At 44.3% G+C, this 27,191-nt stretch overlaps 1 protein-coding gene across 1 annotated transcript; it reads right to left on the reverse strand.

Annotated features, from left to right (window-relative positions):
* Positions 1 to 20,132: 20,132 nt before the first annotated feature.
* On the reverse strand, positions 20,133 to 25,718 carry LOC134288026 (uncharacterized). The gene is made up of 2 exons (XM_062851640.1): positions 24,225 to 25,718; positions 20,133 to 24,047 (listed from the first exon to the last, which is right to left on the reverse strand). The coding sequence occupies exons 1-2, from the start codon at positions 25,716 to 25,718 to the stop codon at positions 20,133 to 20,135; spliced, it is 5,409 nt and encodes a 1,802-aa protein (XP_062707624.1).
* Between the last annotated feature and the right edge of the window lie 1,473 nt (positions 25,719 to 27,191).

Genomic DNA, 27,191 nt, shown 5'->3' on the forward strand with positions numbered 1-27,191 from the left:
CTTATATATCATCATATAAAAATCCTAGCAAATATCATATTCTTCACACAAGGTGTATAAAGCATGCAATGACAGCATGCATGCTTTTCCCCGCGTGACGTCATAACGACGTTCGTTTATAATTGAGGGGGTCAATTTTTCATTACATACATACAAAATGTGAGGAATTTCAAAATCAACCCAATTTTCTCCGATGTAATGAAATCTGAAGAATTCAGGTTCTAATAATTCAATTCATGCCATAACTTAAGAATTATTTAGGCAGCATCCATTTATTACGTAACGCTAAAATTTATATTTTTGCGACCCCCCCCCCCCCCCTCCCCCTCCGTAACGCTTTTTTGTATGGAAATCCAAAATTTTTTGTATGGGCCGTAACGCTTGGCCATACTACCCCCCTCCCCCAAGAGCGTTACGTAATTTGTGGACTGCGCCTTATGGATTTTTTTTATTTATTATGGAACGTTTAATTGTCTGCCGCACTATATACGAGTGCGCAATTACAAGTTACTACACTAAAACCTCAATTTATGCACATGGCTGGGGGTGCATAAATTAAAAAAGGCATAAAATGAGGGAAATTTGTGCATAAAAAAAACGCTTCCGTAACGCCTCTGAATCCCGCCGAAAATGCTCTGAAACTTCCTGAAATGGCTCCAAAATTCCCCTTAAACCGCCTCGTACCCCATGTAACGCACCTGCGACGCTCCGAAACCCCCGAAAACGCCTCCATAAGGCCTCTGAATCCCGCCAAAAATGCTCTGAAACTTCCTGAAATGCCTCCAAAATCCCTCTAAAATCCCCTCGCACCCAATGTAACGAATCTGAACCCCCAAAAACGCCTGCCTAACGCCTCCGAATCCATCTAAGACCCACTTGCACCCGTTTAACGCACGTGAGATCCTCGGAAACCCCCGAAAACATACCAGTAACGCCTCCAAACTCCGTCGAAAATCCTCTGAAACTCTCTGCAATGCTTTCGAAAACCCCCTCAGACCCCCGAAAACCCCCCGGAGATCTCCTGGTACCTCGCGGAAACCCCTGGGAACCCCCTGAAACTCCCCTGTGACTTCCATTTGCTCATCCTTATAAACACCCTTTAGCCGCCGTTACAATAGTTACCGTCATTATTAAATATTCTTATGCACAATATTGGTTCTGAGTAGCTTTCCCTTAATTTATGCAGGTCATAAAAAAGGTGCATAAATTAACAAGTGCATTAAAATAACATGCATAAATTGAGGTTTTAGTGTATTTACATTCTCATATGCAAAGTATAGTTTGTTAAAATGTTTCGCTATATGAGATGTAAAAGAGCGAAATATTGATTTCTCATTTTTAACGCCGCCGCCGCCGACGACCAAAAATGATGTTTTAACCGCGGCGCACATCTCTGCCGAAGCACCAAAGCAAGCATCACAGCGGTGCCAGACATCAAGAAACAAGTAGTTAATTGAATGAGATTTGGTCACTACAAATACGATGTTTTTTCAATCAGAATATGGTCGTTTCTTGGTTTAACATCTTGGTAATTGAACTTCTACGCAAATCGATCAATAATTTCATTTTCCAACGCCATTTCTTTCAAAATATTTGGTTTGGTTTTCATCTAAATATGCTGCTACCGCTCAAGCTTTACGAACTATCATCCAGTTCGGCAGCACTGATTTGCCAATCAGCTGTGAATGTATGCGAGTGCAAAACGTGGTGAGCGAGCATAGACGATTCGTCGCGCCGCACATTATTATGACTTCTCCTTCGCGAGAGAGGAAAACAATCACAATGAAACTGTCACCTGCTAGGGAAAGGGAGTGCGTTAGTGGGTGCGTGCAGAATGCTCTACGATGAGAAAATGTGAGAGTGGTTGTGGATTTGCTGTAAATACTGTTGAGATGAATAAGGGGCCACCCGGTGGACCGCGATGAGATGAAAATTTTACGGTGTGCTGAAGATAGGTGCGAGTGGCTCGCGATTTGTGATCGCAATTAAATCAAATATTGAAGGTAAATCCCACTCTAGTGCATCGTAAGATCAACAGTGGAAGTGAGCACGTGTGTTAAAGGTTTGTATCATTAAGTTTGAAGCGTATACATTGCGCTGTGAGTGATTTTTCATGTTGCACATCCTTAATGAGACTAAGATAGGCACAAATACCCTATTAAAACACATCAAGGTTTTGCCTTTCTCGTGCACCAAGGTGTACCGAAAGGCTATATGTTCACTCCAAAAACGAAAATTTGATAGAGCCTCCGGAGCGGTCAAGTCTTATATACCAATCGACTCAGCTCGACGAATTGAGGTGATGTCTGTGTGTGTGTATGTGTGTGTGTGTGTATGTGTGTATGTGTGTATGTGTGTATGTGTACAAAAAAAACTCACATCACTTTTTGGCAGTAAACCTCAACCGATTTTAATGACCGACAGTTCATTCGACGCGGAATCTGGTCCCATTGTTTCCTATTGAACATGGTTCGGATCGGTCCAGCCGTTCCGGAGTTATGGCCATTTAGGTGTTCCGGACCGGTACCCCAGAAAGGGGCCAGATATGAAAACGCTACAAACCCATCCATGCGGCACATCAAACTACGGCATTTTCGATAACTTGATGAATGGTAAACAGAAAAATAGTCTCAGACCATATCTGAACCGGTAGTGTCCCGGAACCGGTTCCGGGTGTCTCGCCGGAAGTGACCAAACATAAAAGTGAATCAAACCAATGCATGCGACATATCAAACCGCGACTTTTTCGATAACATGATGAACAGTAAGCAGGAAAACTTTCTCAGACTATATCGGAACCGGTAGTGTTCCGGAACCGGTTGCAAATGTCCCGCCGGAAGTGGCCAAGTATAAAAGTTAACTAAAACAATGCATGCGACATATCAAATAGTGGCTTTTTCGATATCCTGATGAACAGTAAGCAGGATAATATTCTCAGACCATATCTGAACCGGTTGTGTCCTGGAACCGGTTCCGGGTGTCCCATCGGAAGTGGCCAAATATAAAATTGAACTAAAACCATGCATGCGACATATCAAACCGCAGCTTTTTCGATAACCTGATGAACAGTAAGCAGGAAAGCATTCTCAGACCATATCGGAACCGGTTCCAGATGTTCCGCCGGAGATGGAAAAGTATAAAAGTTAATTAAACCCATGCAAGCGACAGATCAAATAGTGGCTTTTTTGATATCCTGATAAACAGTAAGCAGGAAAATATTTTCAGAACAAATCTGAATCGGTTGTGATCCGGAACCGGTTCCGGGTGTCCCACTGGATATGGCCAACTATAAAAGGGAACCAAACCCGTGCAAGCGACACATCAATTTGCGGTTTTTTGGCCTCTTGATTAGGCAAAAAAAGTTTCCGGCCATATTGGGGACAACCGGTAGTGTTCCGCAACCGATTACGGTTGCCCCATCGAAAGTGGTCAAATGTAAAGGAAAACCAAAGCCATAAATTCGACACATTAAATGACTTTTTAGGTAAACAATAGTATGCCGAAACCGGTTCCAGGTGCCCCGACGGAAGTGGTCAAATGTAGAAAAAAAACCAAACGCATACACGCAGCACATTAAATAACGGCTTCTTCGACAACGCGAAGAACGGTCAGCAAGAAAATAGTCTCTGATTAGTAGTGTTCTTGAACCAGATTCGAGTGCTTTGCCGGAACTGGCGAAATGCACAAATGAACCAAACCCATACATGCATCACAGCAATTTGCGACTTTTTAGAAAAATTGATTGATAATTTGCATGAAACTATAGTCTAAGACCACATCAGGGACAATCGGTATGTGGTAAAATGTGAACCGAAAGTGGTAAATGTGAAATTGGATCATAAGCTTGCGTGTCGTACCATAAAACCACGCTAATTCGACAATTATTGCTGTCAAATTACCTGGATAAACTTTCAATTCGATAAACTAACTCTATTTTAGTTTTGTTTAGATTGTATGATTTGTTTTTGAACACAAATCTTACAGATATTGTGGTGGTACGAATTGATAGCTTGTTCATTTTACGATTGTTGGCTTCCGAGGTTCACTGCGGTTGATCACCAAACGGATCAGGTGTCGGAAAGCACCAAATTAGAACTTTCGGAAGTAGCAGCTTCGGGTGTGATTAGCATCACAATATCGTATCATTCGTATTTACAGTGTATTACACTGTGACATTTGATCATTTTTTAATTCAACAAATTTCGAATATGCGGGATACAAATTAAAAAGTGTTGTATTAAAGAGTGATGAATACGCGGGGTTTGACAGTACATCATATAGCAGCTTTTTTGACTACTGCTGCTTCTTTATGGCTCGACGTTCGCATTGAAACTTGGCCTGTCTCTCTTCAACTTAGTGTTCTCTGTGCACTTACACAGTTATTAATTGAAGGGTTTTCTTTGCCTGCCATTGCATGAATCTGTATATTGTGAGGTAAGTACATACAATGATACACTATGCCCAGGAAGTCGAGAAAATGTTCCCGACCGGAACGGAAATCAAACCCGCCGTTTCCAGATTGACGATTCATAGCCTTAACCACTAGACCAACTGGAGACCCTTTTTTGATAACACGATGATTGATTCGTAAGAACATAGCCTCAGACCATATTTTAGACAACCGGTAGTGTCCCGAAACTAGTTCTGGGAGTCCCACTGGAAGTGGTCAAATGTAAAAGTGATCTGTACCCATGCATAAGATAAATCAAATCGTGTTTTTTTAGGTAACCTAATGTACGTTAGCAGTGATATTGCCTCAGACTATATTTGGAAGACCCAGTGGTGCTCCAGAACCTGTTCCGGAAAGTAACCAAATGTACCATGCGACACACCACATCACGGCTTTTTAATAACCTGAGGAACGGTTAACTAGAAAATAGGCTCATACCACATTAGAGACTGCCGCTAGGGTTGCACAACCAGCGTTTGATGCTTCGCCGGAACTACGAAAGTAAATAAAATCAATGCAAGCGATGAATATGTGTAAGAGAACAAAATCTTGACATATTAAACCCACATACAAACAGACGTCTCACTATACTCACTACGTTGTTGTTTTCAACGGTCAATGAAATATAACCTAGAATGTGCAGAAAAAAACTTTATCGAAGACCGCAAAGTGATCTGTGATTGAGTCAAAAGTCATATCTTTGCTTGTTAGTATCGTCTTGATATTGATCAGCTCCCAATGTTAGTGAAGGTACTCAAGCAGTCAACTTAGAAATCTGATATTATTCAGCTCTGCTTATACGCTTAACACAACGTCGGAATAGGGAATCGCGCCACTTGGGCGGTGGCTTCTATTTTCGTCTGTTTTGCGCTATAACTCAGTCAAATTTGAACCAATTGACACAATTTTTGGAATGCTGTGAGATAGGTATAGTATCTACCCGTGTACAACATTTCAAGTCAATTGGTTCAAAATTGACTGAGTTATAGTGGAAAACAGACGAATATAGAAGCCACCGCCTAAGTGGCGCGATACCCTATGTGCCATCAATAAGTTTTAAGTCAATTCAATGATGGCTTTGATAAAATGCTTACTTTTCTTAAAAAATATCAGGATTCAGGAACACTTTGACTAACGTCGACGGAAATATCGTGAGAACATATACGACGAGAAAGGCACAACCACCTCTAGGTGGATTAATTTGGTTTTTTTAGAAATACAATCATTCGAAACAGAAAATTAGTATTAACGTTATGGAGATCACACAAAACTCAACTAGTGTCACTTGAAATACGCACCTCTCCTTGACGACGGGTTTTCGCTCTAAACTGTGTTCATCATCGTAATCAGTAACTGCATACGAGTACGTGTATGTTCCACCTTGTAGAGACGTTCGATCAGAAGCAACGTGCACAGCGTTCTTAATTTCTTGCAGAGTACCCTCATCCACATAATTGTCTTCATATTCAACATCATCTAACGCCAAATAATGCTTTCTCGATTTCACCACATCCACGGAATATATCAGCAGCACCAGCAACACAATGCAGCAATTAGCTTTCCAATATTTAAACCATCCAACACGCGCTTTTCCCATTTTTCCTGTATGGCACACACCGACGAGAGTTCATATCAATGCTTCCGGACCCAGACTCGCGCTCTACTGAAGCGCCCCATGGCTACCGATGGTCGTTATATAGGTTTTTCCGGCATAGAACGAGAAACCGATCGATAATTATAGAGATAGAGCTAATGATTTGTCAGATCCTCGGTCGGTCGGAAGTAGACCTGTGCGCCGCCGCGCCACGCCGCCGCCGCCGACAGTTTTTGCCCCACGCCGACGCCGACGCCGATATCGGCGGCGCGCCATACGCCGATGTTTGTCACGCCGCCGATTTTCATTTATCACGCCGGTGATCAGGGTGCGAACAAAATTTTGTTAACATTAAGTTGAGATAAAATACTAAAACTCTTTCGAAGATCTCTCTAAAATTCCAATCAAAGAATTTTTCAGAAGTTCCTTAAGAGATTCCTTCAGGAGTTTCTTCAAAGATGTCTCCAGTAGTTCCTTCAGAGATTCAGGGATGCCTCTAGGAGTTTCAACACGCATTTTTTTCAGAAGATCTCTCAGGAAGGTCTCGACAGGAGTACGATCAGATTTTTTTCAGGTGGTTTAAGGGATTCCTCCTAGAAATACATCCGAGATTCATCCAGAAGATTCATCAGGGGATCCAATAGGAGGCCCTTCAGAGATTAGTCAGAGAGTTTCTCCAGAGATTTCTTCGGAAATTCCTTCAGGAATTCATACAGGAGTTTCTTCAGGAATTAGTCCAGAAGTTTCTTCAGAGATTCCTCTAGGAGATCTCTCAGGAATTCCTCTAGAATTCCAACAACGGGTTTCTCCTGGCGTTCTGTTTTCTTCAGAAATCACTCCAGGAGTTCCATCAATTGTTCCTTTAGGAAATCCTTCCTGGAATTTTTCCAACAATCCCTCCTGAAATTCCTATCGGTATGCCTCATGGAAATTTTTCAGAAATCCTTTCAGGAGTTCTTTTAGGGATTTATCTAGGAGTTCCTTCAGATATTCCTACAGAAGTTTCTCCATAGATTATGTCATGAACATTTTCAAGGATTCATGCAGTATAGTAGTTCCATCAAGAAATGCTCCAAAAGTTCCTTCGGTGACCTCTTCAGGAGTTCCTTCAGGGATCGATTTGATTTTTGGATTCGACTGCGATAGAATTTAACTTTGAAATGGCTTATCTAGTCTTGACGTTCGAAATCTAGACTTGACAAAATTCGAATACAGCTATTTTATTAAGTTCTTTTAGACAGGAGCTCTTACAGAAATAGGTCCAAGAGTTCCTTCATAGATTCCACCAGGAGTTTCCGGCATTCATGAAGATGTTTCTTCAGAGGTTTCTTTTGAATTTCTTCAGGGATTCCTTCAGAAGTTCATTCAGATTCCTTTAGGATAACCTTAGGGGATTCCTCGAGAAATTCATTTAGGAATTCATCCATGAGTTCTTCAATGAATCGCTCCAGGGGTTCTTTCTGAGATTTTTCCAGGTGGACTTACGGATGCACCAGGAGTTATATCAGAGATTTCTTACAGGAGTTCTTTCAGGGAATCTTGTTAAAGTTCTTTCGAGAATAACCTTAGGAATATAATCAGGCATATCTCCAGGATATTATTGTGGGATCTCTCATGGAGAATTCCTCAAGCATTTCGTTCTGGAATTCCTCCAGGAATTCTTTTGGGGACTCCTCCTGACAATCTTTCGGGGATTCCTCCTACAAATCCTGCAGGGATCCCTCTACCCAGAAAGATTCCCTCGGGAGATTCCGCTGAAAATCCTATCAAGAATTCCACCTGGAAATCTTTCGGAGATTGCTACCGGAATTCTTTCGGGGATTCCCCCTGGCATTCCTGCAGCAATTTCCCCTGCAATTTCTTCGGGGATTCCTCATGGACTTCCTCCGAGCATTCCTCCTGAAATTCCTACGGAATTTCCTCCTGGAATTTGTTTGGAGATTCTTCAAAGAAATCATTCGGAAATTCCTCCTGGAGTTATTTCGAAGATTCCTCTTGGAATTCCTACGGGGATTCTTCCTAGATTTCCTTCAGGATTTTTCCTAGAATTTCTTCTGAAATTCTTTCAAGGAGTCCTCCTAATATTCCGTCGTGGATTCCTCCTGAACTGCCTTTGGGGATTCCTCCTGGAATTCCTTTGAAGATACAACGTAAACATCCTTCTTGGAATTCTTCCTGGGGTTTCCCGTACAATTTCTTCGGGGGTCTCTCCTAGAGTTCCTTCAGGAAATATTCCTAAAATTCTTTTGGAGATTTCATCTGGAATTCCTTCGAGGATTCGTCCTAGACTTACATCATGGATTCCACCAGAAATTCTTTCAGAGTTTTCATTTGATATTCCGTCGAGGAGTTCCCCTGGAATTTTTTCAGGGTTTCCTCCTGGAATTTCTTTAATAATTTCTCTTAGAACTCCTTCTGGATTCCTCCTGGAATTCCTCATGGAATTAAAGTTCCTTCGGGAATTTCTTCAGAAATTACTCCTAGAGTTCCTATGGGGTTTCCTCTTGGAAATCAAACGAGGATTTCGGTTTGAAACCCTTCGGTGATTCCTCCTAGAGTTCCTTCGGAAATTTCTCCTGAACTTTTTTCAGGGATTCCTCCTTAAATTCCTTCGGGGATTTCTCCTGGAGTTCCTTCGGTGATTCTTCCTTGAATTTCTTCGGATACTTCATTTAGAATTCCTTCAGAGATTCCTCCTAGAGTTGCTTCTGAGATTTCTCCTGTAATTTCTTCAGAGTTTCCTCTTGGAATTCCTTTGGAGCTTTCATTTCCAAATTCTTCGGAGCAGAGATGCCAGATATACAGATTTTTGACCTTCTCTACATACAAGATACAGAGTACAGGAAAATACAGATTTTTAAAATATGATACAGATTTTTCCAGAAAGCACATAATTTGAAGTTATTTTCCATAAATTTAAGGAAAACTTTATAAATAGCTGCTTAAACATTAAAGAATTTATGAAAATTTGTACATTTTCACACAAGTTTTAGAAAAAAATATCAGTAAAAATTAAAACCCGTCAAAAAGTAGTACTGTATTGATACAGATTTTTGATAAAAATAATCTGGCATCTCTGCTTCGGAGATTCCTCATGGAATTCCTCCTAGAATTTCTTCGGGGTTACCTTCGGTGAGTCCTCCTAGAATTCCTTCGGGGATTCCTCCTTTCTGAGTTCTCCTGGATTTTTTTCGGGGATTCATCTTGGAATTCCTTCGGTCCTCTTAGATATGTTTTATTAATTTCTCCCGGAATTTATTTATTATTATTCATTTATTACGTAAGGCAATTTTCTCGAATTTTTGACACATGCACACCTCCCCCCTTTTTAGATTTTTGGTATGAAACTCCAAATATTTTTGTATGGAGCCAAACCCAAACTCTTGGGTATATTTCGTTGGTTCGTCCTCACAATTTTTCGGGGATTATTTCTTGAATCCTCCTTGAAATTCCCACTGAAATTATTTCAAGGATTTTGCTGGAATTTCCTTGATGTACTGCTTGAATGCCTTTGAGATACGCGTAGGTATTCTTTCTGAATTTTCTTTTGGAATTCCTGCGGGAATTCCTCACAGAGTTCTTTCGGGGATTTCTTTAGGGTTGTGGAGAATTAGCCTAAGTTAAAATTCACGAATAAAAAGAAATAACAAAAGATTTCTTCAGGGATTCCTCCTGTACTTCTTTCGGGGTTTCCTCTTGAAACTCCTTCGAGGATTCCGCCTGGAGTTTCTTCGGAGATTCCTCCCGGGATTCCTTAAGGGGGTTCCCCCTGGGATTCTTGCAGGAATTTCTTCTGGAATTCTGTCGGGTATACCTCCTGGACTTCGTTTGGGGATTTCTCCTGGCATTCATTCTGGAATTCCTTCGAGGATTTCTCCTAAATTTCCTTCGAGGATTCCTCCTAAAATTTCTCCGGGGATTCCTCCTGCACTTTTTTCAGGGATTGCTCCTGGACTTTAACGAGGATTCCTCCTGTTTTTTTTTTCAGAGATTTCTCCTGGAATTCCTTTGAGGTTTGCTCCTAGAATTCTTTTTGAGGTTTCACTTCAAATTTCTTCGGAGATTTCTCCTAGAAGTTCTTCGAGGTTTCCTCTTGGAATTCTTTCGGCAATTCCTCTTAGAAATCCCACAGGGATTTCTCCTGGAATTCCTTCAGAGATTCCTCTTAGATATTTTTCGTTGATTACTCTTAGATATCCTTAAGGGATTCTTTTTCGAATTCACTTTGAAATTCCCACTGGAATACTTCCGAGGATTCTTTCTGGAAATCCTTTGGGGATTACTGCTGGAATTCTTTCGGGATTTCCTTGTGCAAATTCTGCGGGAATTTCTTCTGGAATTCTTTCAGGGCTCCCTCATGGAATTCCTTCGAGCATCACTCCTGGAACTCCTTCCAGGGTTACTCCTAAAATTCCATTGGGGATTCCTTCTGAAATTCCTCCGGGGATTCCTGCTTTAATTCTTTTGGGAAATCCTCTAGGAATTCCTTCTGGAATTCTTCATAAGTTTTTTTTCCAGTGACGTCTCTAAGAGAGATTCTTGAACTACATATCAGTGATTTCAGCAGAAGTTTCTTAAGGGTTTCATACGGCAGCTCTTGCAGAGATTATTCCAGTAGTTTATTCATGGATTCATCCAGGAGATTCTTTAAGACTCCTCCTGGAATTCTTTTGGAAATCATTCGAGGATTCCTCGAAAATAGAGCGACCTTATTATCAAATGTGATAGCTTCTGAAGGTTCTAAGAAAACAAAATAAAAACGGTAGCAAAATCTATATTTTTGCCCTTAATTTGCAATGGAGTAATGCAACATGCACTAATACGGATACTGGTAATTTCACAATAGGTATAATTACTGGGCACAGTGATGGACCCGAACAGGTATAAAAAAGGTGTTCATTCAGAAGTAAGGTTATAATACACAGGGTCAAATATTTGACAAATGAACTCAAGAAAAAAACATCTGTTTGACACTAATGAAACAAACAAGATGTTTGAGCATTGGTTTCTTTTTGGTCAAATACGTCATCCTGTGTACTGACATAAAAATAATTCATGTCATAAATGGTCATGAAAAAGCAAAACCTGAACTACAAATTCTACAGCGTAGAGACAACTTCTTTGTTTCGCCAATGTTGACATTACGGTCAAATTTTGGTCACGCCGATTCGCGCCGCCGCCGCCGCCGCCGAAAGCTGCCACCGGCGTGACGCCGATGACGCCGCCGCCGCCGGCCAAAAATGGCCCTCACGCCGCCGCCGAGCAAAATAAAGTCGGCGCACAGGTCTAGTCGGAAGTAGGCAGGTCTGTGGCCAAGTGCCAAAATACCCAGCTGGCGCTCCGGGTGCTCCACCAGACACCGAAGCTGATGCGTAGTAAACTGCGGAAAGCGGTGCATTCGAGCGCCGACTGATTTCTGGATCATTAGCTGATTAGGCCAGCAAATTTGGGGGAATACAGAATGCTCGGCCTCGGCAACTGCTCCGGCCAGAATCCCCAAAGACGACGGCACGTCACTGACGCAAGCCTATGCCATTTATGGCCGATTGATGGCGATGGGGGCATGAATGGAAACGGTTTTTTACACGGGCCTCATCCAGAAATTGGACCATTAGGGGGAGCAAAACAAACGCGAAAAACTTCGAATTGACCCATCAAATGGACCAGCCCACTGGACAAGGCCACCACTCTGGGGGTTCCGTTACAACGCCAGCAGCAGCCAGCGATCGGACGTGCATCTACCTAGTACTTATTCGGCGGTGGATGGATGAATGAATGAAGTCTGATGAATGCTTATGCGCTAGACGAGGAGGTGTGTCTAGACTAATTATTAAAACATATGTTACGAAAGTTGATCGCGCTCTATGTAGTCATTTCGTAAGCTATGATCATATCAGATTAATTGATTAGATTTACAGTTTTTGAGTGCCGTTATTGATAATTTACGCATAGACACCGTGGGAAGGTGAACTAAATTGGATAAAAATATTTGAAATCATCTCATAGATCAAGATGACCACGTGCAACTTAAATCCCCATACAAAAGTGAAACTTGCTACTTAATACCTCTTGGGATAACCAGATTTTACGGCTTTAAATTTTGAAAATAGAGCAATAGAAATAGATTTCATACCTTATTGAATGTATAACATGTGGTACGATATAAGCTACAATTGTAACATTAATGAAGGACAACCCAATTTACACCACATATAGAGGCAGTAGAGAGAAGAGCATTAAAAAAAAGCATACGCTAAAACCGCTCAGCACAAAAATGTGTAAAACTTGTTCTTACCGGCCTTGCATCCACAAAATCCTAATATTTTCAGAACTTCTTGCATGAAATCTGGTATGCTAATAATCTCCGTGAACCAAAAAATAGACATTACCCATTCTGAAGAATGTGAGAGCTGCTTCATACAATTTAATGGACTAAAACTTTTCATCATTAACAATGTCCGGTACCGGCGATCGCAACGATAAATACAACCATGAGCAACTAAGGAACTAAGCAATCGGCTGTCGCCTCAGCATACGGGCTGAATCACGAGGCAGCGTTGCCAGACAAGGATGAGCTCGATGTGGCCCCTCTAGAGGACTACTACCTAGATATAGTACAGTTGAAGCAGCCATCAATGTAGCAGCCGAGAGCACCATCGCATCGGTTACGTGGAACAGGATGGACGGAACGAATGATTCGACGAAGAGTGCGAAGCGACTTTGGAGGAGAAGAATGCAGTGCGTGCGGTAATGCTGCAGCATGGAACCCGCTGGAGATCGTGGAACGATATAAACAGAAGCAGATACGTCTCTTTCGGGAGAAAAATGCCATCTTGAAGAAGCGGAGCGCGAGAAAAAGGAACTGCTGTTCGGTTCTAAAGAATCACGGAAGTTTTATCGGAAGCCCAACACGTTCCGCAACGGCTTCGTGACGCGAGTCGAAATATGTAGGGATAAAGACGGGAACATGCTTCGATGAGCACCTGAATGGTGTGGAGAGAGCAAACATGGAAGACCAAGACAGCAGAAGAAATGACTACGTCAGTAGAGCAGGGAGCACCAACGAGCTAACTCCCACGTTGAGAGAAGTTAAGGATGCTATCCAACAGCTCAAGAACAATTAATCAGCTCGAAAGGCTGATATCGGAGCTGAACTCATCAAAATGAGCCCGGAAAAGTCGGCCACCTGCCTGCACCCGGATCTGGGCGATCAAACATCTACCAAAGGAGTGTAGTTGTATGCGATGAGCCGGGCTCAACCGCTGGGGCAGAGTTTTCACAAAAACCGGCCAATTTGTCTGTTTTACGGATGACATGGACATTATTGCTAGATCACTTGAAACTTTTGCACTGCACAATGATTTTCCGTGCCCCTATGTCGATCTTGGTGCCGCCATCGGCCGCCATTTGGCAACCAAGATATTGGAGGCTTTTAACATTCTCCACTGATATTCATTTTCGGTTTCAGTAACGTTTTTAGAATTTCGGAGACAGTAGGATGTTGGCCTAAAATGTATAGAGTTTCAAAACCAACCCAATTTTCTCTGATTTATTGTAATTTTTTCAATCATCGTAGAAACATTCTTAAATAGTTCCCAAAAGCTTGAAATCTGAAGAATTTTATGATATTCTCAGCTCAAAATCGACAAAATGGTCACTTACACCTCTTTGATTCTGGGCCCCTCAACTGTTTAAATGCGGCATATTGAGCATACCCCTAACCCAACATGTCAATAGCAGTAGGCCATGGCTGGTAGTTAATAAAACCTTTTTTTTTTCGTTTCAACAATAGAAATACACTAGAACTCCAATAGCTCTGTAGTCACTTTCCTATTTAAATTCATTATTAACTTTTATTGTAATAACTAGCTGACCCGGCAAACCTTGTATTGCCCATTTTAAATGTTGCTCTTGCACGGTTTTGCTTATGTTTTTGTTAATTTTCTGAACTTGTTCTACATATGAACACAGCCACCCACCATGAGGACAAATTGAACTGTTCAAAAATCTTGTTGATCAGACAGACAGCGGCAGTAATAAACTCCTAAAGAAATTCCCTGAGGTATTTCTGGAATTCCATGAAGAATTCTTGGATTAATATCTGGATGAATTACTGGAAGAAGAATTTTTAGTAGAATCCCTGAAGGTATTCCTTGTAAATTCCTCGAGAAATTACTGGTAAATTACTGAGAAAACCTGGTGGAATTACTGGAGGAACCCCTTGAACCAATTCGTGGAGGAATCCCTGGAGTCTTGGAATAATGCGTGTATAAACTTACTGCATCAATATCTTAGGGCCCATATAGCCGAGGCGGTAAACTCACGGGTATTCAGCATGACCATGCTGAGGGTGACGGGTTCGATTTCCGGTCGGTCCAGGATCTTTTCGTAAAGGAAATTTCCTTGACTTCCTTGGGCATAGAGTATCTTCGTGCCTGCCACACGATATACACATGCAAAATGGTCATTGGCAGAGGAAGCTCTCAGTTAATAACTGTGGAAGTGCTCATAGAACACTAAGCTGAGAAGCAGGCTTTGTCCCAATCATCCCAGGCTTTGTCCCAATCATCCCAGATCAATATCTGCAAGAATTCCTGTGGTAATTTCTGCAGGAGTTCCTGGGGTAATTCCTGGTGGAATTCTTAAAGGTATTCCTGGAGGAGTCCCAGAATCAAATGCTGAAGAAATGCCTGGATGAATCCCTGGAGGAATCCCTATTAAAAACCCTGTAGGAACTCCTGGAGGAATGCCTGGAGGTATTCCTAAACGAATTCCTGGAGGAATGCCTAGAACGATCCCTAGAGGATTCACTAGAAAAGCTCCTGAAGGAAGGCCTGGAGATGCCTGTGCGAATTCCTGGAGGAATACCTAGAGAAATTCCTCGAGAAATCTTCAGAGGAACTCCTGGAGGAATTTCTGGAAGATTTTCTTGAAGAATCGTAGGAAAACTTTCAGTTAGAATCCCTGGAGAAATCCTTTAAAAAAATTTCTGGAGAAATTCCTCGAGGAATCCCTAGTGGAATTGCTACAGGAATTATGAGGTATCTCTAGAGAAATACCTGGAGGAATTCCTCGATGAATCCTTGAGAAATCTCCAGAAGAACTCCTGGAGGAATCCCTGCAGAAATTCCATTAGCAATTTCCAGAGGAATGTCTGGAGGAATTCCAGGAAAAAATCTTAGAAGAACATCTGGACGAATTATTGGAGGAATTATCGAAGGAATTCCTGGAGGAATCTCTGCACGAATCTTTAGAGGAATCCCTGAAGGAATTTCTGTTAAATACCTGGACCAATTCCTGAAGGAATTCCTGGAGGAAATGCTGGTGGGACTACTGGAGGGATCCCATGAACCAATTCCTGGTGAAATCTCTGGAGGATTCCTAGGAGCAATACATGGAGGAGAAATTCCTGGAAAAACTCCTCAAGGAAACCCAGGGAGAATTCCCGGAAAAAATCCTGGAGGAATAACTGAAGAAATTCTTGAAAGAATTTCAAAAAGGAATCTCTGGAGGATTTTCTGGATCAATTCCTGGATCAATTCTTGGGCTGATTCCTGGAGGTATTCTTGGTGGCAATCCTGCAGGAAATGCTAGGATGAATTTCTGAGGGTAATATCTCCTGTGTTAATATCTTCAGGAATTTCTGGGGTAACTCCTGGTGGAATTTTCAAAAGCATTCCTGGAGGAGTCCCAGAATTAAATCCAGAAGAAATGGTTGGATGAAACCCTGGGGAAATCTCTATAAATATCCCTGGAGGAATGCCTGGAGGTATTTCTGAAAGAATTCGTGGAGGAATTCCAAGAGCAATCCCTAGAGGAACTCCTGAAGGAATGCCTGGAGGAGCTTCTGAAGGAATTCCAGTAGACATACCTGAGAGAATTTCTGGAGAAATTCCTTGAGCTATCTTCTAAGTAACTCCTGGAGAAATCTCTGGAGCAATCCCTAGAGGAATTTCTGAAGGGTTTTCTCGAAGAATCACTGGAGAATTTCCAAGAAGAATCCCTGGAGGAATTCTTTGACAAATCCCTGAAAGAATTCCCGGAGAAGTTCCTGGATGAACCCCTGGTGGAATCTCTAGAGGAGTTGCTTGAGGTATATCTAGGGAAATACCTGGAGGAATTTCTAGCGGAATCTCTAGCGGACTTTATAGAAGAATTCCTGGACGAATCCCTGTAGGAATTTTTAGACGAATCCCTGAAGGAATTCACATAGGAATCCTGGAACAACTCCCGAAAAAATTTGGAGTCATTTTTAAAATAATCTCGGAAGGTTTTGTACCAGAAGCCTTTACCACTCTTGTATTAGGGCCACGTGAAATAATTGGCCACCTGAAGCTCGTCTGGAGTCCCGTTGCATTCTGGGCTTTTAGCTAATAGTTTGTCTGGAAGAATTCATGCCTCGTGTTGTCCAGAAGTCCGACCTACAGTACCAGACCATGTATTCTGCCTCGAGTCCAGAGGAAGGAGTCCAGCGTCGTCTTCGCCGGACCGTCAAGTTCTACGTGGTGCCAGTTACTGGACACCACTCGACGCCATGATGCTACCACCTATGATATCTGTTACCTCGCATTACCTCCCTGTTGTAGAATAGATAGAAATAAAAAAGGTACGTACTAAGCGAATTTAACCACTTTTCAAAACCACCCACATCCCGGGGTCAAAAGCGAGTTTCACGTTCCATTTTGTGTTATAAAAATAAACAACTTTTGAAATGTGCGGTGCTCCATTTACCGTTATTATAAAATAAAACATACCATCAAAACCTGAAACGCCATTCTCTTTATTTATCTATCCTACACCTGTAATCATAATCATCGTTGGGCGAAATTTGGAGTTACGCCCTTTTAAAGGGCCTAATCTCTAAAAAAAAACGAGTTTTATATAGAATAGCACCACATTTCATAACAGAATCATGAATTAACGGCATCATTAACAAAAATTATCATGAATAATATTGAAATTTGGTACTATGCATCCATATAAATATCGGTGAAGTGCATTTTCTATCAAAATTGGTCATTACGTCAATATACGGTGGGTGTTCTTAGGGCCTGTAGAAAACAAACATTTCATCGATGTAACAAATGCAGTTAAAAGTATATTGTATTGTGATTCCATATATCTATAGCAGGGTACGAAAAACGGATCACGCCGAAAAACAAACGCTTTGTCATAAGCGGTGCATGTTGGTAACAAAGGCGCTCCGCAACAAATGCATGTCAGGCGATGAGAGCAATAAAACAAACATCGCTTGCCGTGCGTGTGCTGATATTCCGGCTTTTCTGCTGAAATTTTTGACCCACATTACCGAATTCATAAGCATTAGGACGAAATAAGACTCTTGCAAACCGCAGAGTTGAGTTTCAGTTGTAAAACAATGCGAAAATCACGATGTGAATGGAACGAGACAAATATTCCTACCGTTTTTGTTGTGAACAAACTCGGGAGCGATTTTATCATTATCTGCTAACGAAAAAACAAAACGTTGTTGCCGTGCCTTCTTTGTTGCCTATTTTCCGCTTGCGGTGCCATATTTTGCGTACACTGATCTATAGATGTTCACATAGACCACCTCACGGCGAAATTCTATCCCTTTCGCTCTTTCAGAGAGTTTGAAAACATCAGGACCAGTACCTGTCAAATTTGACAGGTGTTGGTCCTGTTGTTTTCTAATTTCCCGTAGGAGAGAAAGAGAGCGATTTCTTGATGACGTCACCGTGCCATGGAGTATTACTCTCAGTCAAGACGATAGTATTCACATGCATATCAGCACTAACATTTCAAAAGGACGTAACTGATCTTCAATACATGATTGTATCTGATCTTCCCCAGGACACCAACAACCACTATCGAAAAGATTTGCATTTTCTCCGTCCAGTAGTGGTTGCGTCGTAGAGATAAAGGTTCGGTTTCGGCAAGCAATTACGCCTTTTTGAAATGTAAGCACCGAATATTAAGAGCGTGCACTCTCTATACAGCAAATCTGCTTTAAAAACAATAGTCAAATATGGGCAACAAAAACTAAACAAAATGAAATATGTCTGTGTGCCAAATATATTAAGTTATAAGAATAGAAAACCAAAATATTGAAAGGCCAAAATACAAAAACTCTCCCTGTTCCGACTACACAAATAAATAAAGCATAATGATAATATGCTGGGCGAAAATTCTTTCTTCTTTCAAAATATGTAGGTAAGACCTTTTGTCCCCACTAATTTTACAATACAACGTACCCACACATCACTTGCTCATCGATTTCAAATCGCTGTATGAAGCTATCGATCGAGAACAGTTATAGCCTAGGTTATAGCAGATTATGCACGAGTACGGATTCCCGGATAAACTGATATGATTGATCAAGGCGACGATGGATCGAGTGATATGCGTAGTTCGAGTATCAGGGACACTCTCGAGTCCCTTCGAATCTCGCAGAGGCCTACGGCAAGGAGATGGTTTTTCGTGCTTGTTTTAGAGGGTGTAATTAGGAGAGCGGGGATAAACACGAGTGGAACGATTTTCACGAAGTCCGTTCAGCTGCTTGGTTTCGCTGATGATATTGATATTATTGCTCGTAAATTTGAGACGATGGCGGAAACGTATACATCCGACAAAAAAGTGATGCCAGGCGAATCGGATTAGTCATTAATGTGTCACAGACAAAGTACATGATAGCAAAAGGCTCCAGGAAGGAATCACCGCGCCCGCCACCCCGAATTTATATCGATGGTGATGAAATCGAGGCGGTTGAAGAATTTGTGTACTTGGGCTCACTGGTGACCGACGACAACGACACCAGCAGAGAAATTCAGAGGCGCATTGTGGCAGGAAATCGTGCTTACTTTGGACTCCGCAGAACTCTACGATCGAATAAAGTTCGCCGTTACACGAAGTTAACTATCTACAAAACGATTAGACCAGTAGTCCTCTATGGGCACTAAACATGGACTCTACGTGCAGAGGACTAGCGCGCCCTTGGAGTTTTCGAACGGAAGGTGTTGCGTATCATCTACGGCGGAGTACAGATGGAAGACGGGACTTGGAGAAGGCGGATGAACCACGAGCTGCTGAGAGAACCAACCATCGTTCACACCGCGAAAATCGGGAGGCTACGGTGTACGGGTCATGTCATCAGCATGTCGGATAACAAACCGACTGGTTCTCGAGAGTCATCCGACTGGTACAAGAAGACGTGGTGCGCAGCGCGCTAGATCAAGTGGAGGACGATCTGCGGACCCTTGGCAGAGTGCAGAACTGGAGACACAAAGCCATGGACCGAGTAGATTGGAGACGACTACTAGGTATAGCAGAGGCCACTCAGGCCTTAGGCTGACCGACGCGACGCACACGACTACCACAGCATAACTCGGTAGAAATGCCCTTGTTTAATCCTCCTTTGGCATTAAGGTTGACCCAAACCGTACACTACGCCAGCGATCTGTTCCCAAAGTGATACAAAAGGTAGATCAAAGATAGAGAATTTACAGATTGAAATAACACCTAAGTCACATTTTGTATAATTGTGTGACCCACTTAGCCGGGAGTTCTGAAAGACCATGATGAAGATGACCTGTTCCATACCCGGTGTACGGAATGGCAGTGGACTGTATCTGCGCTGGCTACGTTGTGGTGCTCGCGTTCCGCTCAGGAACCGAGCCGGGTGGGAGCAGGAACCCTCGCGTTCCTTCCCGGGATGATGGCCGGAGGTTGGCCTGGCTTCGCCTCATGAAGCCTCGGTGGTTGAGCTGGACTAGCCTCTGCTAGCAGCAACCTGAACAACTCATTAGCCTTGAGAAAGGCTGTGGTGGAAAATTGATTTCCGAATAACTCCAGGAAAATTATCTCCAAATAACTCGGAGGAAAATTAATCCTGATAACTCTGGTGGAATCGGGGATGTTCGGATGCGCGGCAACTGAATAATCAAACACGAGAGAGCTTCACTTAATCTACTGTATTTAACATTTCTCTTCTAATAACGCTTGATTTCATCCGATGTTCACTCGTTGGCGGTCCGAAAAAAACTGATGCTGCTGCCACGATGCGCACTATATTTATAGCCCGCACGAGGGTGGGGTCACGCGCCGATCACGCTATTGGCGCACCGTCGCGTCGGTCGGCTCTGCTCGTTGTCTCATGCGGTCTTCACGTGCTATAGCTCCCTTCGCTTCGGCTTCGCTGCTGTGTGGTAGTCTCGACGACGGATGACAGAATTCTGACGCTGATCGCTGTTCGGCCGTTGGTTTTATTGTCGTCGCTTTGCTGTTCAGCACTCGCTTCGTCGTCGTCGTTCGTTCGGCGTTGGTTGGATGGGCGGAGCTCTCGTGGTGCACACTGTCGCCGCCACTGCTAGACGCTTCTTCAGTTTGGCTGCTGTCGAACTGAACATTCTCCCCCCGGCAAAAAGTGGAAGTTTGGACATTTGGATCATTGTCCAAGATAGGCAAAGGCGCAAGCTTGTGTATAGGTCGTCTAAATGTACCAGTCTTCGTTCGAACGTCTACCACTCTTACCAGGTTATCGGTTCCCGGGTGTACCCTTTCTACCCGACCCAGATTCCAGCACTGGGGGGGCAAATTGTCATCCTTCAGGAGAACAACCATTCCCGGTTGAATGTTAGCTTTCTGTTTGGTCCATTTGCCTCGCACTTGTAATTCGGTGAGATACTCTCTCGACCATCGTTTCCAGAAGTGCTCGCGAAGCTGTTGTATGTGCTGCCAGTGGGACAAACGATTGGTCGGGATACCTACTACAGACGGTTCGGGAATGGCTAATAGTGGACGGTTGGCAATAAAATGTCCAGGGGTCAACGCTTCAGGTTCCGTTGGATCGTTAGATTGGGAATAAAGTGGTCTCGAGTTGAGGATTGCTTCAATCTGGCACAACAGGGTGGATAGTCCGGAGAGTGTTAGGGAGGTGGATTGGTAAACCCTTTTGAGCACTGTTTTAACACTTTTCACACCGGCCTCCCAAAGCCCTCCGAAGTGTGGCGCATTCGGAGGAATGGTCTTCCAAACGATCTGCTTTGCTTGGCAATACTCGAAAACCTTGTTCTGGGTCGTCTCCTCCTTGAATAACCGATAGAGCTCCTGCAGTGCTGACCTTGCTCCGATGAAATTGGTCCCGTTATCGGAGAAGACTTCCTTCGGATATCCTCGTCTGGACACGAATCGTTGAAAAGCCGCAAGGAACGAGTCTGTGGACAGATCTTCCACGGCTTCCAGATGCATGGCCTTTGTCACCATACAGATGAAGACACAGATGTAGCCCTTTACCGGAGTCGCCTTTCGAACTGACTGCTTGACGTAGATTGGTCCGGCAAAGTCAAGCCCAACTCTCTCGAAGACTGGCGCTGGGTTAATCCGATACGATGGTAGGTCTCCCATTTGCTGATCAATCGTGGTAGGATTCGTCCTGAAGCAGGTAACGCAGGTTCTCTGCACCTTTCGAATTGTCGATCTCGCGTTGATCAACCAGAAATGTTGTCGCAGAAGGTATTGTACCATGGAGCTTCCGGCATGGTGATTCTCTCGATGGACGTCGCTTATCAAACCGTGCACGATGGGGTTGTTGCTTGGTAATATTAGCTGGTGTTTCACTCCGAATGGAAGCTGAGACTGACCAAGCCTACCTCCAACTCGCAGTAAATCCTCGTCGAGAAATGGTTTCAAATTGTTCAGACGATGGTTGGGTTCGTCTGCTCGTACACACTCGATCTCCTTTGCAAACTCCTGATGCTGAATGGCTCCAACGATCAAATTTGATGCCGCCCGTAGTTCAGGAATAGTAAGATACCGGGACATCACTCGGTCGGCCTGCTTCTTTCGAGCGTTCGAAATGAAGCGTAGCATGTAGGCAACAATCCGTTGGCATTTCCGGAACGAAGCAAACTTTGTCAACACAGGGAATTCCTCGTAGTTCATGACCGACAGTGCAGCTAGCTCAACCCTGAGTTCGGGAATTTCGCAATCTTGGAGTGACTGTGGCCGCTCTTCTGGGTAATCCACGAAGCACAAAAACTGAGGACCATTCCACCATTGCTCGTTGTTAGCTAACTCTCTTGCAGACTGTCCTCGAGATACAGTATCGGCGGGGTTCTGATCCGTGCGAACATATTTCCAAACGTGACTAGTATTCGATGTGATCTCTGTAACTCTGTGGCGGACGAAGGTTTGGAGATTGCCAAGCGGTTTGTGTAACCATGCCAATACAACTTGACTATCCGACCAGAGAACGATGGAACTGAAGCTCATCTCCAACGCTGATTCGACCTTACTAATCAATCTTGACAAAAGAAGGGCTGCTAGTAATTCCTTTCGAGGGATTGTCAGGGGTGAAATCGGTGCAATTTTAGACTTAGCGCTGACCAACTTCGTCGATGCGGTGCCATCAGGGAATATTGAGCGAACATACACGCATGCCCCATACGCCTTCTGGGACGCGTCCGCGAATCCGTGCAATTCGTACCGCACCGCCTTGTTCGATAACACATGGCGTGGAATGCGAATTTGCTCCGAAGTTGGCAGTGACATCAGAAAGTTCTCCCACTCGTTCAGGAGGGTATCGTCTAACGGATCATCCCAATTCAGCTTGCTGATCCACAATTTCTGCATGACTATTTTTGCCAGTACCACCACTGGAGAAATAAGTCCGAGCGGATCGTAAATCTTGGCAATCTTGGACAGGACTTGACGCTTGGTGGGTCTGCTGTCCTTTTCTGAAGGGGATGATCGGAACAAGAACTCGTCTGTGGAAGGATTCCACATCAATCCCAAGGTTTTGATGACCTCGTTGAGGCCACTTTCGCAGAAAGATGCGCAGCTGTCTCGATCTTCACTGGGAATGGGCGATAGGAGCTGACTAGTGTTGGATGACCACTTGTGAAGGTGCATTCCACCGGACTGGAGCAAGGCTATCAGTTGATCTCGAAGCTCACATGCTTGTAGGAAATCGTCGGAACCAAAAAGAGCATCGTCAATGTAGACATTTTTCTCGACAACGGCGGAAGCGAGCGGAAAGGTTTCTCGTTCATCCCGTGCAAGGTGCAGCAGAGATCGCGTGGCCAAGAAAGGGGCTGAGGCCGTTCCGTATGTCACAGTAGTTAGTTCGAGAACACGTAGTGGGTCTTGGGGCGACTTTCTCCAAAAAATCCGTTGTAGTGGAGTGAAAGCGGGATCTACGGCAACCTGGCGGTACATTTTGGCTACATCGGCGCTCATAACGTATCGAAACCTCCGGAACCGTAGGATGATAGACAACAAATCGCTCTGAACGTTGTATCCGGTCATCAAAACATCGTTGAGGGACAATCCGGCCACCTTTGCAGATGCGTCGAATACCACCCGGCATTTTGTAGTTGTGTTCGATGGGCGGAGGACGGCATGGTGGGGAAGATACCACTTCAGAACTCCAGGAAGATCGTCGCGTTCTTGGACCTCCCGGCAGTGCCCAAGAGATTCGTACTCGTCCATGAAGGCATCATACTGGGCTTTTAAATCTGGATGACGTTGTAGTTTAGACTCCAGCATGAAAAATCGTCGCAAGGCCATGGTACGGGAATCCGATAGTTGAGATGCGTTGTCCTTCAATGGGAGGTGAACGATGAAACGACCGCTGTCGTCTCGACGATGGGTTGATGCGAATTGCGATTCACACTGCTCTTCCTTACTGGACAGAACCAACTCTGAAGACACACCTTCAACTTCCCAAAATTTCTGCACTAGTTCTTCAACGGGGTCAACTCGAACGGCACAGGAATTCAGCACAAGATTGGAAGAACAGTCAAGCAACTTGCCCCCGACTAACCAACCAAGCTTAGAGTCGTGAAGGCTAGGGAGATTATCGTCTATTTTCAAACACCCTGGTTTCATAATGTCATAGAACCAGTCCATTCCAATTAGCAAATCAACGTGGCTAGGTTCATGGAAGGATGGATCAGCCAGCCTGAGACCTTGAGGAAGTTCCCAATTCTCCAAATTTATCCTAACCGACGGAACCTGGCCAGTAATCTTCGGCGAGACCAAACAATTCAACATGAAAGAGAAATCGCTGCATTTAGAGTGGACGTTAATGGTACATTTTTGCCTGATTGTCGACCTTACACTGCCTATGCCTGTTATCGGGACACTTACTTCTTCCACTTGAATACCAAGAGTATTGACAAATGATTGGGAGATAAAACTCACCTGAGATCCGCAGTCTAGCAGGGCTTTGCACACACGAGGCCGCTGTTGATGGTCCATAACGTTGACAAGGGCAGTGAGCAACACCACCTGGCTCGCTGGGTTCACCGGGTTGTTGGAATGCGCTGCTGTCACTGATGGCTGGTTCTCGGCCGACTGCTGTCTGACAGCCGACGCCGTTGGTTGGGCTGATCCTGGAACTCCATTTGCTGAATTTTCATTCACAGGCTGCGACGAGATTGCGCCACCTTCCAAATGGAGCAGGGTGTGGTGCCGCTTGTTGCACTTGGAGCACGACTTCTTCGATGTGCAGTTCTTCACACTATGTCCACTTCTCAAGCAGTTGTAGCACACGTTCTTCTGTTTGACTTTGGCCAGTCGATCACTCACACTTAAGCCATTGAACACAGAGCACTTGTACGTCACATGGCTTTCATCACAAATGGTGCACCGCTGATCCGCTGATGGAGGAGCTGTCGCTGCGTTGGCATTGGGAAACGCCTGCTTCCTCGTAGCTGGTTTCGCCGATGTACGCTGTGCCTTGGCTTCTTCATCCGTATCGCGGCATCTCTCCAGAACTGAGACGCGGTCTTTCAGGAACTGTATGGTGTCTTCGTAGTTTGGGAGTTCTCCTCGCTTTATCGTCGACTCCCACAACTTCTTCGTGGTAGGATCCAGTGCATGGGCGATCAGGTGGACGACAATAAGCTCAGAGACGCCGGTGAACTCTTGGTCGAGGAACTTCAAGTTTTCCACGTGACTAGTGGTAGACTCGACCAAGGATCGCAACTCACCGAAATCCTCCGTTGAAAGTTTCTTCACTCTGAGCAGTCCAGCAATATGGATGTCGATCATTCGTCGCTGATCCTCGAACCTTTCCTCCAGTAACTCCCAGGCGTGGGCGTAGTTTCCATCGGCAATCGTCTTCACGTCTATGATTCCCGCCGCATCACCGACGAGGGCCTTCTCAAGGTGATACAGCTTGATTCGAGGTGCTTCGTTGGTACGGTCGACTGCATCACGGAACATGATCTTGAACCGTTCCCAATTCTCGTACCTTCCGTCGAAGGTGGGGATGGCACGAGGAAGAGATTGTTGGATGACCAACGGTTGTTGGTTCGCCGGTGGTTGCACTTGTTGCGCCCCAGGTGGTGCGGCTTGAACCTCGAGAAGGGTCTCGAGCATGATGGACACTTCTTCGTGCAACGTCTCGAATTGCAGGAACTTCTCGTTCTGTTCCTCCTTCTTGTTCGAAGGAAGAATCGCCACTATCTGCTGGTGGTGCTGATGGTACTCCTTGTAGGCACTTTCCACTTTCTTTACGTACACTTTCACTTGAGCGGAAGGCAGCTCAGCCTGGTCCGCTTGGGCTTGGGTCAAGATGTTCTTGATGCGCGTGATGTTACCTTGTGCCATGCCACGCAACAGTACAAGAGTGCTCAGATCTTCTTCACTAGAGCTGGCCATCTTGGACGACTTCATTGGTGTGTGCTTCATTTTTACTGATTTGCTTGCTTCACTTCACTTTAGTTCGTTATAGTTCTCACTAACTGTCACTTGTTCACTTATTGTCTTTGTCTTTCAATCACTTTCGCTATCTTCTCCGTGTTTGCCTCCAATCACCACTCAACCGATCCAATCACCGATCACCGTCGATAACACATTCGGACACTCGCACTCGAGCATCCGGCTCGAAGAACCAAATCCATGTACGGAATGGCAGTGGACTGTATCTGCGCTGGCTACGTTGTGGTGCTCGCGTTCCGCTCAGGAACCGAGCCGGGTGGGAGCAGGAACCCTCGCGTTCCTTCCCGGGATGATGGCCGGAGGTTGGCCTGGCTTCGCCTCATGAAGCCTCGGTGGTTGAGCTGGACTAGCCTCTGCTAGCAGCAACCTGAACAACTCATTAGCCTTGAGAAAGGCTGTGGTGGAAAATTGATTTCCGAATAACTCCAGGAAAATTATCTCCAAATAACTCGGAGGAAAATTAATCCTGATAACTCTGGTGGAATCGGGGATGTTCGGATGCGCGGCAACTGAATAATCAAACACGAGAGAGCTTCACTTAATCTACTGTATTTAACATTTCTCTTCTAATAACGCTTGATTTCATCCGATGTTCACTCGTTGGCGGTCCGAAAAAAACTGATGCTGCTGCCACGATGCGCACTATATTTATAGCCCGCACGAGGGTGGGGTCACGCGCCGATCACGCTATTGGCGCACCGTCGCGTCGGTCGGCTCTGCTCGTTGTCTCATGCGGTCTTCACGTGCTATAGCTCCCTTCGCTTCGGCTTCGCTGCTGTGTGGTAGTCTCGACGACGGATGACAGAATTCTGACGCTGATCGCTGTTCGGCCGTTGGTTTTATTGTCGTCGCTTTGCTGTTCAGCACTCGCTTCGTCGTCGTCGTTCGTTCGGCGTTGGTTGGATGGGCGGAGCTCTCGTGGTGCACACTGTCGCCGCCACTGCTAGACGCTTCTTCAGTTTGGCTGCTGTCGAACTGAACACCCGGTCAGTCCAGAAATTGCTCGTGATGAAAATTGTCGTGACTTTGTTGGGTACATACACAGTGCCCGCCACATAGAATGCATTGATTGCATAGAATGGTCATTGGAATCTCTCAGTTAATAACAGTTACTGTGGAAATGTTTATAGAACACTAATCTGAGAAGCGTGCTTTGCTATAGTTGAGGTTACGTCAAGAAGGAAATGATTTGTAATTTCGTTATGCATCATTATTCTTTTGACTAACCCAAACCTCTAACTCATTTCATGCGTTTATGTACTTTCAACGTTTTTTTTTTTGTTTTCAGCCTTTTGTGATTTCAGCCTTACAAAATTCAGCTTTAGTTATCATCCCCCATTCTCTGCTGTACCAACATAGTCATTTCCTGCCTTGATCTCCCGTGTCAACAATCTCTTCGCCTTTCTCGTGCTTGGTGGGTCTATTGCTTCCGCTTCTGTCTGT

This window comes from Aedes albopictus, chromosome 1 (genome assembly GCF_035046485.1).
Source record: "Aedes albopictus strain Foshan chromosome 1, AalbF5, whole genome shotgun sequence".
Classification (NCBI taxonomy): domain Eukaryota; kingdom Metazoa; phylum Arthropoda; class Insecta; order Diptera; family Culicidae; genus Aedes; species Aedes albopictus.

What these genes read in the sequence shown, in the direction of transcription:
- LOC134288026 (XM_062851640.1), bottom strand. Translation starts at nt 25,718, where the DNA reads ATGAAGCACACACCAATGAAGTCGTCCAAGATGGCCAGCTCTAGTGAA. An exon ending in TGCTAGACTGCGGATCTCAG is followed by an intron (nt 24,048 to 24,224) that starts GTGAGTTTTATC and finishes GTCTCGCCGAAG; the next exon opens with ATTACTGGCCAGGTTCCGTC.